This window comes from Eulemur rufifrons, chromosome 16 (genome assembly GCF_041146395.1).
Source record: "Eulemur rufifrons isolate Redbay chromosome 16, OSU_ERuf_1, whole genome shotgun sequence".
Lineage (NCBI taxonomy): Eukaryota > Metazoa > Chordata > Mammalia > Primates > Lemuridae > Eulemur > Eulemur rufifrons.
Window position 1 is genome coordinate 32,321,566 of NC_090998.1, and position 16,765 is coordinate 32,338,330.

Sequence of the window (16,765 nt, forward strand, 5' to 3'; positions counted from 1 at the left end):
CCTAAGATTTTCCTGATTCACTTATAGAAAAAAAAAAATGGAGGGGATTCTCTTTACCAAGGTTTTAAAAAATTTCAGGGGTTGTACAAAGAATAGTGCTTATTCATGCTTTATGCGTACCTTTTTACAGATTTTTGGAGCTGAGGAAATCTTGGATAGCATCTTCTCTAACCTATTCATTTTACGGAAACATTTTTTTCACTTTGCAACTGGAGTTTTCTTGTCCCAAGTACACAAATTAAGATGATATCCATACTCTTATGAATTGGGATCAGGCGTTTGATTCACTACTTAATTGTACTCTTATGAACTTCTATATTTACTAAGAGGAAATAGGAGAATAAACTTCCCACCAATCCTCTGGTCCAATTTTTAAAGCATCTGTACAAAAACTCCTATCAACGTTTAAAACTAATTAATGGAATTCATAGAAGAGTCCTGGGTATTTTCTCACATAGTAGTTGTGTGATCTTGAGCAATTGGCTGGATCTGTCTAGTTCCTTTATCTATAGAATGACTATGATAATAATTTCTGCACCTCTAGTAGCAGATAGTATGGAGTCATGTGGCATATAATGAATGCTCAACAAATGTATATTCTTACTCACTTCACGGTGCACTTAGAGACAGCCATGTCAATGAAATGACTGGGGCAAATTTCAACTCTCTTATAGAAATGGCGTCAGTTGCTATTTTAAATGCATTTACTTCATTTTTTTGCCTTTGGCAGCAATCTACTGTTTTTTTTATTACTATGGAACAAAATATTTCTTTTCCAAACCCATGAATTTGAGGAGGTTGGGAGCATGGCATTAGGAAGGTTATGGGCACAAGTTCGGGTGGTTTTACTTGCCGATACACAAGCTTGTGAATTTCCCTGGGGGCTTGGCCTTTTTACTGTGGTTTATGTCATAGACTGAGCTCAACAAGTGTCAGACTGCATTCAAATGGCAGAATTGATTGTTGAAAGTGATTTAAACCTCTTGCTTCTCCTAGGATGATGGCTATTTGTTCAAATTTTGTCCTGTCCTTTGAAACTCGTGTGAAATACCTTTCATCATACAGGCAGTCAGTTAGAGATGCTGGTATTGAAAAGGACAGTTGTATGTCATTCAAGTTATACTTTCTTCTGTTAATCTCCATGCTGTAAAACTCCTATATATTCTCTTTGATATGAGGGAGAGAGGGAGAGAGAGAAAGATGAGAGAGAGAATGTATTTATGATGAAACAGTTATCCACTTCGCTAGGTGGGTGATAACCAGAAAAGCAAAGTTTCAGAATATTGGAAGAAGTGATTTTTGATTTCTAAAATTAACCACTGAAAATATAAGTCTTTAGGGGATGGCAACATCTACTTATTAGATTGCCTTTATATTTTTATATACTTAAAATTCAACTGGTAACAGCTTATATTTCTGCACAGTGTGAATTTAATTGGCTGGAGTGGAAACTGAGACTAGGCTGCTGTAGGAAATCTGCCAATCTGGTAGGGCCCACTGGACGCCATGTGAATGACAGAGCATCAGAACACCATTGACAACCCTCTCCATCCTCCCCCAGTTGGACCACCACACTGTCCCTGCCCTGACCCAGGCACTCATCATTTTTCCCACTAACTTCCTAAATGGTTTCGTGGCTTCCATTCAGTTACATCTCATCACAGCTGTGAGAGTTATGCCCCAAAACCTAAATAAGTATGAAAACAAATCCCTTGTCATAGCCCATTGAGAATGTTAGGATCTGCGTCAAAGCCTTCTTTCTCTCCAGCCTCTTTCTCCAGTGCTCACCCAATCCCTCTATACTCAGTCTCTCCAAATCTCTCACTGGGCTCCACAAGACTTGCTCCTACATGCCTTCACCCTGGGATTCCTTTTCTTTCTCCCATCTTTGCAATTTATAAAACTTTTCATCTCTTAAGACCCATCTCAAATGTCAAATCCTGGAGTCAAATCCCAACAGTCCCAGGCATAGATCATCATTTGTGTTCCCGCAGAGCTCTGTTAATACCTTTTTTTCAGCTCTTTACAAGTTTGGTTGTAATTATAGATGCATATATGTTGTTTCACCCAGATTGTGAGAGCAGGTGCCTTTCCTCACTCAGCCTGTTACACTCAGCTTCCACAGCTTTCAAGCGGAGATAACATACTTACCTCCCGTGACTATTCTTGGATGTGATTGGGCTAATATAGGCCAAGGGTTTGGCTCAGCTCCTGGCACTTTGTGAGTGTTCGCTGAGTGCTAATGGGTATCATTGTCGTTGTCACTGCCAGGACTGTAACTTGCATCTCCAGAGAATAGCCCAGTCTGTCACTCAAGAGTTACTCAGGAAGGAAGGGAAGGAGGGAAGGAAGGAAGTATCAACACCATAGCACTGTGCCAGCTGCCTTAGCTATGTTAGTTATTTGATTCTATCCGCAACTCTGTGAGTGGGTATTGTAATCCCCTTTTCCACAGGAAGAAGCCAAGACTCAGAGAGTTTAAATAACTTTTTCAAAGTCACACAGCTAGTCTTGAGAACTGTGTCTGCATCACAGTTCTGAATGATTCCCGCACCCATATTCTTTTCTGTTACAACAACGAATGATCCACGGAGCTTAAGAGAAGAGCTTATCCAGGCCTTTGCTTGCCATTTACAAATCATGTGTACAATATATTTCAGTACAAGGAATAATGTGGATAACTGGGCTACAGAATGGAGCTGGGACGTACATGTGAGCACAAATAATTTAATGATAAATGCAATTATATTTGTTTTAAGGGCCTTGATAGAGAAATATATGAAAATTTATTTAACACATATTTATTGAGTGTCCAGTGTGTGCCAAGCAGGTTTTTAGGCCCTGAAACTACAGCTCTGAAGAAAACAGGCAGTTTCTTGTCATTCAGTGCTTTTTGTACAGAAGCATTTAAATAGTGAAGCATTATGTTGCTCTCATAGATGAGTACGGTGAACCTCTGGCAATAATGTCTTCAGCGCCTTTGATTTTTTATGACTGAAGCCCTGTTATAAAAATTCAGTCTCTTAGTCCTTTATTAATAAGTGTGTGGTACAATTTACTTCCTTGGCTTAATAAATAGTTATTTTTTTGCACTTCTTTGGCACCATGCTAATGTGGCTAAGTGCTGAGGTTATTTTCTACATTCTATATCCTTTTATGCTCTCATCACAAAGATGAGACAAAAAGATCTTGTCCAAGGGCTAAGAGCATATTTCCTCTTGTTGGAAGGGCATGAAAGATGAATAGCTCTGTCCAAATCCTCAGTTACTGATGCTGTTAGTAGGATTTTTGGTTTTCTGGGCTTTGGGGATTTTTTTTTAGAAGATCTGAGTTGCTTAATTACAATTTTTTTTTCCTCTTATGAAATAATTTTAGTTCATTTTAAGAACACTTGCCCTACATGTGCCTTATGTCTTTGCATCCTTAGGCTTGTTGCAGAAAATTTTGTCTCCACCAGAATTTTCTCATTAAGTTTAACGTACATGGATCTGGTATGTCAGAACTCAATGGATAGGTTTATTAATAATCACCTACATCAGCTTAGTATTATCTTAGGAAGTAAAAGGTCAGTAAGTAGTTGTTATCCTACCATTTCGTCAGTGGACTCTACTCCAAAGATTTAGGCCATTATTCACTGCATATAGAATCACTTGAGATATGAAAATTCTTTTTTATAGTAATAAAAGAACTCCCACAATTAGCCAGAAGGCATCCATCTATCTTTTTAAATAGCTCAGCTTGGAGAAGAACAGGATTTCAGGTGATATTCAATAGATGAATTGTTATGACAGTGATAAAGTTGGTGATACCAATCTACATTTTTTGCTTGTAGGAATGTGTGTGTCTGTGTGTGTGTGTGTGTGTGTGAGAGAGAGAGAGAGAATACATACACACACATAGTAAAAAAAGACATTTGGAGCAGAGTAGAAATTTGTTTCTCTAAATATATGCAGATACAGAAACGAATTCCATAGGAAACTCTTCATTCATGAATTCCTTATAATTATTAATATTTGTGAACTCTAAATGAATCTGTTTTTAGCTAATAAAGATATAACAATATTTTGGAAACATTTTATTTTGACATAATTTCAGACTTATCAAAAAGTTGCAAGAATAGTTCAAACTATTCTCAAATACAATTCACCTGGATTCCCCAAATTATAACATTAATTAACATTTTACATTTGCTTTATATTCTCATTATCTGTCTTCTTCCCCCCTCATCAAGTCATGAAGGTTAACATCACCAGTAATGGGCACATAGACATTACATGCCTTTTGATAGTTTAGACTGAGAAGGACACACACCACTTTTGGCATTCCTGCCAAAAATACATAACCTGAGTCTAATCAAGAACGCTAGACAAACTCATAGTGAGGGAATATCTTAGTTTGTTTTCTGCTGCTATAACAGAATACCACAAATTGGCTAATTTGTAATGGAAACAAATGTATTTCTCCCATTTCCAGAGGCTGAGAAGTGCAATATCAAAGTACCAGCATCTGCCTAGGGCCTTCTTCCTGCATGGTTGGAGGCATGGCATGGTGAGAGAGCACACAAGAACAAGAGAACACAAGAGCACACAAGAATACAATACTGTTGCATTGGGGATTAAATTTCCAACACATGAACTTTGAGGGACATGTTCAAACCATAGCATTCCAGCCTGGACCCCAAAATGTATTTTCTTCTCAGATGCAAACTACATTCATTCCATCGTAATAGTAGCAAAGTGTTAATTTGTTCCAGCACCAATTCAAAAGTCCAGAGTCTCATCTAAATCAGCTATGGGTAAGACTCAAGGTATGATTCATCCTGAGGCAACTTCCTCCAGCTGTGAGCCTATGAAATCAAACAAGTTACCTACTCAATGGTGGGACAGGCATAGAATAGACATCCCCATTCCAAAAGGGAGCAATAGGCAAGAGGAAAGGGAGAGTTCGTCCCTAGCAAGTCCAAAACCCAAGAAGGAAAACAATATTAAATCTTAAAAGGCCAGAATAATGTCCTTTGACTCTGTGTCCTAGATCCTGGGTGCACACCCAGGATTGGCACACTCCTGGGGTTTTGCTAGGCTCAGTCCACTCAGCAGTTCTCACAGGATGGAGTCTTGTGCCTGCAGCTTTCTCCAGCTGGAGTTGGTGGTCCTACAGTTCTGGGGCCTCAGGAGCTTCCCCACTCCCACAGCTCCACTAGGCATTGTCCTAGTGGGGACTCTCTGAGGTGCCTCCATGTCTATGACAAGTCTCTGTCTATTGTCCACAGTATCCTTTGAACTCTAGAAAAGGCTGCCATGGCCCCACAGTTCTTGCATTCTGTGTGCCTGCAGAATTAGCACCGTGTGGATGCTACCAAGGTTTAGGGACTTGTACTTTCCAGAGCAGTGGTTTGAGCCACACCTGGGCCTGCTTGAGCTATGGCTGGGGTGAAAGAGGGGCTCTGTGCTGGAATTCAAGAAGCAGAACCCCAGGGCAATACAGGGCAGCAAAGCTGACATCCTATGGGTGCCTCTCTGAAAACCTTGCCCTCAAAGTCCTGGCTTGCATTGAAGATCTCTTTGAGGTCATTCCCCCATTGTCTAGCTAAATCGCACCTGGCTTCCTTCTATCTCTTTAAACAGATGGTCACTTGGCCACACCCTTGGTTTGCTCCCCTAAAGATGCCTTTTCACTCTTTACATGGCCAAGCTGTGAATTTTCCAATTTTTTTCATTCTGCTGGCCTTTTAATTTTAAATTTCATCTTTAAGTCATTCCTCTTAAAGAATGACTGTACATGGCCAAAAGAAGACATGCAGTACCTTGAATGTTTTGCTGCTTGGGTATTTCTTCTGCCACATATCCTAGTTCATCACTTTTAAATTCTGCCTTCCATAAACCCTAGGGCATGGACACAATTCAGCCAAGTTCTTTGACGCTTTATAACAAGGATGGCCTTCACTTCAGTTTCCAATATCTGGTTCCTCAGTTCTTTCTGGGACCTCATCAGAATGGCCTTGATCATCCATATCTCTACTAACATTCTGATCATGACCACTTAAGTAATTTCTAAGAAGTTCAAGACTTTTCCTACATTTCTTATCTTCTGAGCCCTCACCAGAATTGCCACAAAATCTGCATTCACAGCCATCTAGGCTTTTTCTAGCCAGCTCCTTCAAATTCTTCCAGCCTCTACCCGTTACCCAGTTCGAAAGCTGCTTCCACATTTTCCAGTGTTTGTTATAGCAACAGCCCCACTTCTTGGTACCAATCTTTTGTCTTAGTCCATTTTCTGCACATATAACAGAATGCCACAGACTGGGTAATTTATAATGAAAAGAAATTTCTTTCATTTAGGTGAGGGAAAATAAACCTACTTATAAAGAGGCAAGCAAAACTATGTCATGTATTTTAGTTTATTTGCCTCAGTAAGAGTCAGACTATATCATGACCTATTCCTTAATTACAGGAATAATTCATATAATTAAGTGCTCTTCAAATGTGTTAAATCCCAAATGGGAATGCTTAGAAGAGATCTGTGGCAGTGAGAATAAGGAAAGGGACAGAAAATACAGAAGAAGGGATACAAAAAATAAGGCAAAAAAAAAAAAAAGATAATAGAAGGAAAAAGAAATTGTGAAAGATACATCCCCAAGATTTCCTATAACCAAAATTATAAATTGGTTCAAGAACAGTTTTGATAAGTTCACAAATAATGGATCCAGAACATTTTAGTATGACAAGTTAAAGGGGAGTCTTGCTTGCATTTGAGAACCCCTCACCATCAAAGTTCTCTGTGGAAGGGATCAGGAAGCCACACACTGACTAGACTGTCGTGTCCTCACTGTCACAGTCCATTAACTAAATGGGCAGAATGCCCAGTCTGTGGTATTCTGCTATAGGTGCAGAAAAGTATTTCATTGGCGTGCTGGGATTCTTTATTTCCATATTGTTACATGTATAAACATTTTTAATGTATTCAATTCTCCTAGGTTGTAAATGTATAATATGTCACATGAGGTTGGTCAGGGCAAATCCCAAAATGTCACAAATTAAAGGTTAGGCAACAGTCCTTATTGGGGAAACTTACAAGTCAGGAGTCAGCAACACGCAGAGTCAAGCAGGGGCCAGAAAGTGGGGGGCACAGTATGTATCCCAACAGAGGGACCCCACCCACTGTTGCTCTCTTGTCGTACAGGGGACATTATCAGTGAGGGAACAGACTGCGGGAGGTTCAGGCTGACTGGGTTAGTTAGATGTGACTTATTTCCATTTGTCTGGGAAAGCCCGCTGCCCAGCACCTGGGGACTTTGGAGCTCAAGGGAAGCTGCAACAGTCCCATAAACAGGGAAATGAAACCACCAGTCTCTCACTGTCCAGACAAGCCAGAAGGAGCCCCAGGATCACTTTTGAATAAGTCTGTTCCTTAGGTCACATGTGATAATTACCATATTTTCTTCCAAAATCCAATCATAGCACTGTCAAAAGCAGAACACTGGACTAAATGAACTTTGGGGTTGATACAATCTAACATTTATGTACTTATGTTCTGAAATTATATGATAAACACAAACCTACATACCAGGGATTGTTTTGTTCATTGATAACATTTTTTAAAAAGTCAAAATTAATTTTAGTCAATCTCTCACTAGGTTGTCTTCATATAATTTAGCACAATTCCTGTTCTGCCAGTTCTTTTTATTATAACTATTTTGGACACTATGCTATGCTCAATTTATGTAACAGATGTTCACATAGAATCAAGTATACCAAAGTTTAGGGGAAAATGTGCTTAAATTTCTTTAAAATAATTTGAGGATTGTATATGATAAGTGTTATAATGAATATAGGGTTCAGATTATTTTAAATTCCTCCTATATCAAACATTTTGGCAGCAATTTAAATAGTATTTCCTCATCCTGTAAAATGTTACTAGACCATACTTTGGCAACACCTTCTTAATTATCAAATGGAGAATTAGGGACTTTTGTCAAAATTAATACCGTAGTTATTTATAAGGGTGGGAGATCTTGTAAACTTACCAGGTGCACTATCACATCCAACCAGAATTATAATACATACACAAGTCCTTTTTATACTTACTCTCAATTCGAAATTGGGCTGTATCAACTATACATAATCCTTGGAATTCTATACTTCTTTTACTGAGTATTCTTATATTTATTCTCCCTTGAAAGGCATAGATGCTTAGAAGCCCTTATTTTTCATAAGAGGCACGGAGGTTTGGAAACCTTATCATTCCCAAACAGCTGACTCTGGAAATGGCAACTCACCAGAGTGACTTGGTTGTTCATGCGCTTGTTTGCACTTCAAAAGGGGGGAAAAAAACTCTGTTTGTTTTCTGATATCCAAGAAAATTTTGCATGTGGTTGGATTTGGAGGAGTAATCAAAGTGGAACAACTCACATCCGAGCTGAGGCCACTAATCACTCTGGGGAAGTTGTTGATGAGTGGCCGAGATTTTGCAGTATATCCAAAAGGGTAGATTATTTGTTAAACAGAAGCTTCATCAAACATTACCATGATATGGTTTACATATGAAAAGCTATATTCTTTACTTAACATTCACAAGTTGCTTATGGATTAATTAGCCCATCTGCCACAACAAATGTATTCACACATCTTTTGCATGGATTGCTGAAAAATGACTGCTTTTTCTCTATCCACTTAAGATTATGCTATCAATATAATGGAAAATAATAACTTTGTAGAAACAAGACACTTATTTTTCATATCTCTAAAAATTTGTACATATTTATTACAAGGCATCCCTTGAATGTCTGATTTTTGAGAATATTTATCTGTGTAGAACTGAATTGATAAGTGCAAGGGTGAGGGAAAGACCTCAGAAAATAGTGTCCTGTGGTTAAGTTTTCTTTCATTTTCCCATTGTATTCTCACTTTGTTAGTTCATCTGAATATATATCTTACAGCTGTTTCAAGTTTCACATGATTAAGACCCCTCTCTTCACTTTTTTCCAATCCCACATTAGTTTCTCTGAAGACCACCACATGTCACTATTTATCCTAGAATTTCTATCATCGGCGTCTTCCTTTCCTTTTTTCTGAGGTCGCCAATTCTCATAACCTCTTTTTGTGTAATGTATCAGCTTTCTCATTTATCTCAAATCAGGTGGCAGAATCACCATTTCAGAGTCCAGTCTTCCCACTCTGGGACCGCTAGCCTCTTATCAGATATCAATCACACCAATCTTCTCTGTTGCTGTCTAGTTAATTCAATGCAATAGAACCAAATCAGTTTGGGCCACAGTTATCAAAATGCCAAATGTAATAGCAATAGATGGAATTACCTCATATACTACTTGTATTTATTATGACACCCCACCCTCTCACTCATTTCGTTTAACAACCCCTTTAGAAAAAATTCTCTTTCCCTATAGCATATTCAATCAATCTGCCATCCTTCTTGAAACTCTTCTGCATGTAAACTTTGAACTCGAACCCCATAACCCATGAGTATTTTTTTTAATTTTCAAACTACCTTGCATCTCCTCCCCTCAGTTTTGCTCCCAACCCTCTTTATCCACTTTTTTTCCCCTGAAAATCAACTTCCCTGTACTCCTCTAGCAAAAAAGCTTTCCACCTTTTACTGGCCACCAAAAAAGGTTGAATCTATACCCTTAACTACCTATTTAGAGTGGGACCCCTTTCATAGAGGGCTTTTCCATCTTCAGTCTTATCTCACAAAACAAATAAAACTTATATGTCATCCATACACAACCAACTTTGAGACAGAGAAGATAAAGTAGTAAGAGGGAGGGAGTAAGGAAGGCGGGGGAGGGAGGGAAAGAATGTAGTGCTAAAGAAATAGAATAATAAGGATATGGCAACATGAAATACCAATACCTTGTTGTTGGTTTAGGAACTAACCACTTGAAAAAATGAAGTTTTACTATTATTTAACTTAGTACAAAATCTTCCTGTGGGATTAACTTTAGGTATTCTTCCAATGCTACTCTTCTCTCTAGCTGTAACTGATGATAACTGAGCAAAGCAACTGCCAGAAAATCCCAATTAAGCTATTCTTTACTTTTTTTCTTGTGAAAGGCATAATTTATAAAATGGTGACCTTTTGGTAAGCTAACAGTCTGTTGATGAACTTCAAGCGAAGTGAGGAAAAAACACAGTGTTTAGTATCATCAATGCTTACATTTTCTAAGGGATCATGTGGGACCATAGAGCCTTTAAAGGTCATGGACTTCTTTACTTTGAGAGATATTAAATAGCTTAAGAAAATAGAGGTCAGCAGCATGATAACCGGAAGAAAAGAGCATTCCCCAACAGGGAAGTAAGATCTCTGAGATTACATTGACTGTCCTTTTTAAAGATTGTATTTGATTGTCCTTAGAGCAAAGAATGAAATTTGCATATAAATGCCATGGTTGTAAATGAATGAATGTTCAGGTCATAGAATCAATAGCTATTGATCTTGCTGTATGAACGCTAATATTGTCCGTATATATTGAGCATTACAATAAGAACTAATGATTTCCCAACCTAAAACACTTTTCAGTAATTTTTATGTATCTGCAGAAATTTTTATACTAGTGTGGATTTTACAAAAATTATCTTACTCAGCTTATAGGAACACAAAATACATAGTCATTTTCAGTAGGAAACTCACTTTTTAAAAATTATCCTTGCTCTGAAGATCACGAAAATAAATAAGCATACTGACCACCAAGGCTAGACTAACACATAGGCAAAGTACCCAGCCACCTTGGGAAAGACATAGATTAATGGCATTTGTCTGTCTACTACATATTGACACACTTTATGGATTAGTAGGAATTAAGGTGTAACTGGAAGAAACCCGGGCCACAAATTTTTCCCTTTACCGTCAGATATGCCTTAAGATTACTTCAAAAAGGGCACTGTCTTATTTTATGCTGCCACTATTAGGGGTTACTCTTGATGCAGGGCTTATAGGAAAAGGTAACATGTTGACATAGTTCCAGTGGATGTTAAATAGTTCATAATCAATTGTGATGAAAGGACAATTCCCAAAGAGCAATCTTACCTACCACTTGATCATCTTCCATGGTTAGGAATTTACAAATACTGATCACAGTATGAAACATAGGGGATGATACCATTCAGCGTGAGGGGCTAGATCTTAGGTGGTGCTTTTCCATTCTGAGATTTCTTTCATCTGTTGACTACACATCCTCAGGGGAGACAGTGGTAGCCCTGGCCCAAGCACCTGTCATTAGCAGAAGCTCAAGGAATGAATGACTATGTCCATAGGTGTCCCAAGTCCACGTACTTCCGTGTGCCCCAAGCCAAACATTCCAAGGTGTGTCAATGAAAATTCACTGATAATTTTTCAAGTTTAGTCCATGGAGAGAAGATTTAGAGAGAGAATACACAGAGTAGTGAATCTGTGCACACTGGTAAGTACCTAGTCAAATCTCCAACTCGGGTTTCTTACTAGGGATCCAAGAACTGAACTGGGACATATTCTGCTAGTGAAGAAACTTAATTGCTCATTTTTTGAAGGCACATTAACTCTTTCAGGGTCCATTGAGTAAATTAGCTCCTCCAGGTCATTAAGCCTGTCTGTACATGACATGATGGTTTCTACCTGGCATTGTATCATTTACCCCAAATCGCCCCACACTTGCTCTGAGCACACACATATTCCTTGTCTACTCAGGGAGAGAGAATGTGCTCATTTGAATGTCAGCAATTGTTCTACAACTGCGACTCAGTGACTTCCTTTGCTTCTTTTTAGGCACCCAGGGATCTCTAAGGGTTTGCTGGTGCATAACAGTTATCAGTGCCTCACCAACAGGCGGGCCGTTTAAGTTAGCTGTCTAGAAATGGCATAATTTCAGGGATATTAGGCACAGTATTGTACCACCAAATATCTCTTCATATTTGCAAAAACCAACGTTATTAATTCATTTGGGGTAGAAGTCATGAAGCCATTTCAGGATTCTAGAGTCCTTTACTAAAGCACAAATTCCACTAAGAGACTGTGTTATCAGGACTCATTTTAAGAGAAGAAATTGACAACTATTTTAGAACAGTCTGCATTGACCTCTGAGAGGGTGTTAGGGAAAGTACGCAGGTGTTTTGGGTGCCAGAAAGGTTGGGGAACATTCCTGGCCCCTAGTAGGCAGGCATGGAGACTCCCGTGAATAATTTTTTTCTCCCTAATGCCGGTGGTTCTGCCCTTGCTGAGAAGCAATGACTGAGGACAAAGATAAACTTCACCTCTTTGTCTGTATGTCCAGGGCTGCCTTGGAAAATCACCAATTGGTATAAATTAAAACAGATGAGGATCCAAAGGGACATAGTGTACTCATTCAGAGGTATTTTCTTTTAGATCAGTGCTTCTTTCATGTGCATATAAATCAGCTGGAATCTTGTTGAAATGCCGATTCTGATTCAGTAGTTCTAGGGTAGGGCCAGGGGTTCTGCATTTCTGATACTCTCTTAGGTGATGCTGAAGCTGCTGGTCTATGGACCACACCTTGAATAGTGAGGATTTAGGATAAAATGTACATGAGCAATAACATGATCTTGAGTAAAAAGATGACAAACGTGAAGGAAATTTGACAAAATCCTAAAAATTAGATTTTAGGCAAGTAAGACTGGTTAAATATTGAAAATATCACCAAGAGATTGAGTGATCATTAACAAAAGCAGGATATACTTAGTATTGCTACCTATTTGAAGATTTTGGTGAACATTTTCTGAAGCTGATATGTTATTTACGTTTTTAAATCATTACTAAAATTCTGATGTTTTAATAGTTAATCAACTCCAGATACTTCATAAAGATGCAAAAGTCATTGTTTTTCTTATCTCCTGCACGTCCTCATGTTGGTAAAGCGTTCAGTAAATGTCAATGTCTAATTAAATATTCCTTTACAAAATTCATATCAGAGCTGGTTGAAATCTTCCCTCCTCACCTTTTATTAATCTGTCATGACAGCCTCTCTGTTCTTTCCTCTGATATGAGCAATGGCCTTATATCTTTGTAGGTCAATGGGAAGGATCTTTCAAAGGCCACCCATGAAGAGGCAGTGGAAGCTTTTCGAAATGCCAAGGAGCCCATTGTGGTGCAGGTGTTAAGGCGAACGCCTCTCAGTAGACCAGCCTATGGGACGGTCCCAGAAGTGCAGCTCATGAATGCCAGCACTCAGACGGACATCACCTTCGAACACATCATGGCCCTGGCCAAGCTTCGGCCACCTACCCCTCCAGTGCCAGACATCTGTCCATTTCTGCTCTCAGACAGGTAATTTTCTGTCATTACTCCCAAAGCCCTGTTTGTTTCCATTTGTCATTTAAAGTAGATGTTGGAAAGAATCAGTCACCCTAGCAGGTTGTCAGTTACAGAGACAGGCTCTCAGCTCTGCTTGGAAAATGTCTCCACTGTGTCCACATCCAGTTAGTTCTCAGCTATTCCTGCTAGCTCCCCTCCCTGGCCCACACGGTTGCTTCCCCTCTGCAATCATACTTGCTGAGGTGCAATGACAAATTCTGGCTCTGATTAGTTCATCTTCATATTTCCAGCCATCACAAGGCTCGTGCTACTCATGAGCACTGGTCAGGGAAATAGCTTTTCTCACCAAAGCTGCCAAAAACCTTATTAAGACTCATGTGGAACTGGCATGTTGGCACTGTGTTCTCTGTGGGTCATCTCTCTCTCCCTTTCTCTCTCTTGCTTTTCTCCTCCTTAAAGCTAGGAAATTAATTTAATTAAAGTGCAATTCTCCAAAGAAAGTAATTACCCAATACATTGAGATGTAAACAAAGGGTCCTGGCTGTCAGAAAGTAAGTATAGTGCTATGAAATAAGGAGCAATTCAAGGAATATTTTCTCCTGATTTTTACCTAATTTAAAGGCAATTAGATTTTTTTCATATAATCCTACTTGTACAGTTTTAGAAGTATTTTTTTGCCCTGTTCATTGTGTTCTCTAAGCTTTTAAGTAAATTTTCAAACATTATTGAGAGTTTGGTTTATAAGAGCAATAGTCTCTTTAAGCTGCATTTTCACTGCCTACTCCAGTCCGTGGAGTAGGACGTAAAACACATATGTGATCCATGCCATTTCCCTGCCCCTTAGTGGCTCCTGTCAGCCTGTTTCAGTTGCTCACAGGTGTATATCAGAATCACCTGGAAACTTTGAGAAGCAATGTTGATGCCTGAATCCCACCTCAAGCTAATTAAATGAGAATTTTTAGAGTAGAACCCAGGCATCAGAAATTTTCAAAAATCTCCCCAGGCAGTTGTAATGTGCAGCCAGGTTTTGCAAACCACTCCTTAAGACTTCAAGTTCCAGGAGGACAGGGGCTCTGTTTGCCCTGTGGATTACTCTATTCATTCATCCATTACCTATTAACTAGACCGCTGTGTCAGGAACAAACTAGATGTGTCAGGCACTGGAATTAGATGCTGGGCATAAAACTATGAACAAAAATAAAATCACTACCTCCTGGAGTTTATATTATAGAGGAGGACTTGAACAATGAGCAAGCAAACAAATATGTAATATTCACAGCCTGACACATAGTAGCCATCCAATCAATACTTTCTTGAATGAATAACAATAGCTTTTATTAGCTAACTTGACAGGTTTTTGGTACTATTGCAAGTGCTTTCCATTTATTGACTTGTTTAGTCCCCACAAGAACCTTATGAGGGAGTGCATTATATTATCACTATCCCTATGTCACAGATGAGGAAACAATATAAAGTAACTTGGCCACAGTCACATAGCAAGAAAGGGACAGGGACAGGCTTCCAGAGCTAAGAGATTTGACGCTGGTGCCCAGTCTCCTAACCAGTGTGCTACACTGCTCTTCCTAAGGCCTGCAGACCTTAGCTTAGAGACAACCTTTTCTAGCAAACTTCCTGAGGCTGCAGTGACCTATGCTGCCACAGCTTCCATATTTTCTCCTTAATTACTGAATTATATTAAAATTCCCACTTTTCTGCTTCCCTCAATTAATAGGGCAAGAATTGGATTTTGTGTACCAACATATTCCTAGCTCTTGGCATAGGGCCTAGCATCTGGTAGGCATTCAATAAATGTTTGTTGAATGAATAAGATGTTCCTCATGGCAGGGCTCCCTTCCAACAACTGACAGACAGGAGAAACGCATCAGATGCCCAAATAGCAAACTTCAACATTCTCCCACCCCTTACGGGCTGTGCAGAGCCGGTCCAGATATAAGCAAGATGTTGCCTGTAAAGTTTTTGCTACCTTGGCCCACACTAGTTAACCAACCCTACGTGGAGCTGACTGTCATAGACAAGAGTGGGCAATGGCTGGCAGAGTGTTTATGCTGACCGTAGGATGAGGGTATCAGGATGAGAAAGGAACTAATTTATACTACTAACTCCAGTTTTTCAATAATGTCCACACTGGCAGGGCTTAGAGATTTCACCTGCCACCAACTTGTTTAATTGCGCTGAGGCTTTTTCACTGACTTTTAGAAATAGAAAAGACCTTATGCCCTTTGCTGTTAAACTATGCTTAGCCAAATATGGCACAATGTATAGTCTCTATCAAAATATACAGCAATTCTAAGAATACTTTTATAAGTCATTTAAAATATTTCCTGAAAGTTAAAAGATATATGAAAGCCATGTACGCTGCCCAGGGTCCTCTCCTTACCTTTACTTCACCTGCTCTCTCTGTTGTCAGGAATTTTCTAAAGGTATCCTGACACTCTGTGGCTTACAGAAGTCCCGAGGGAGTTATCACCATGAACGTTCTTTGTCCTGTGTTCATGTGCCCTTGATCAAAGAAGGAAAGTGTGGGTTGTGAGGCAGAATGGGGAACAAGGGTCTTCAGCAATAGGGAGCAATTTGAGTACGTTTTAGAGTCTGAAGAATATGTGCTTTTGAAAATGGCTTTTAAAAACCAGTTTGGGGCTGTGCATTATGAAATTGGTAGTGCTTTGTTACAAAATACCCCGCTTTGGGCAGACTGCAATCTCAAATGCCACACACCCACACGTGGAGCTAGTCACATTTGGGAGACTGGAAGCAGACCAGAAAGTATCCATAAAGCACCAGGGACTGTCAAAGATTTCACATGAGTCTCTCTACAGGATGCGACCCTGACCATGGGCCCCTACCCGCACTGTTCTCTCAGAAATAGCAAACTGATGGACTCCACGTAGGGAGAGAAAGAACAACAGTTGCTCTATCTATCCTTTAAAGGCTAGATCACTGCACGTCTTATTCCAAAGCAGAAAAAAACTAAAGCAAAATTCTAAAATCAGTTTTAATCTTGATAACAACCCTTTTGATCCATTCCTATCATATTGCTACATTCCCCATAGCTGCCATTCTCTTCATCCGATGGAGCATGAATTTTATGAGGACAATGAGTATATTTCCAGCTTGCCTGCTGATGCAGACAGAACAGAGGACTTTGAATATGAGGTAAGATCATTTTCACACCACTTCACATTTCTTCATGAAGATATGGTTGAGGGGTTTTGCATAACAAAGAAATTAATTTATTGCTGTGAGGAATTTCTTATCTATTATATATATAGGGTAAGATCTTTTAAATCTTATTTGTTTTAGCTATGCGGCTCTAGAATTTTCAACATATTGGAAAATATTTTTATAGTATAAGCTTGAAAATCATTTGCTCACATTTTTGTTGCTTTTTATAAATAATATTACAGCTGCTACATTTTTTTTCTTTTTTTTTCCTATAAGTGGATTTCTAATAGAATGTGGACAGGAATTTATATTTAAAACCAAG

The 16,765-nt window shown here is 39.0% G+C and overlaps 1 protein-coding gene across 2 annotated transcripts in view; it reads left to right on the forward strand.

The window, feature by feature from the left end:
* The window catches only part of PDZRN4 (PDZ domain containing ring finger 4), a 362,351-nt gene that overhangs the window by 285,211 nt on the left and 60,375 nt on the right, over window positions 1–16,765 (forward strand). For both annotated transcript variants that reach the window (XM_069490863.1, XM_069490864.1), the window contains 2 exons: window positions 13,016–13,272; window positions 16,332–16,434. In XM_069490863.1, the coding sequence (XP_069346964.1) occupies window positions 13,016–13,272; window positions 16,332–16,434 (360 nt within the window). The remainder of the gene's footprint in view (window positions 1–13,015; window positions 13,273–16,331; window positions 16,435–16,765) is intronic.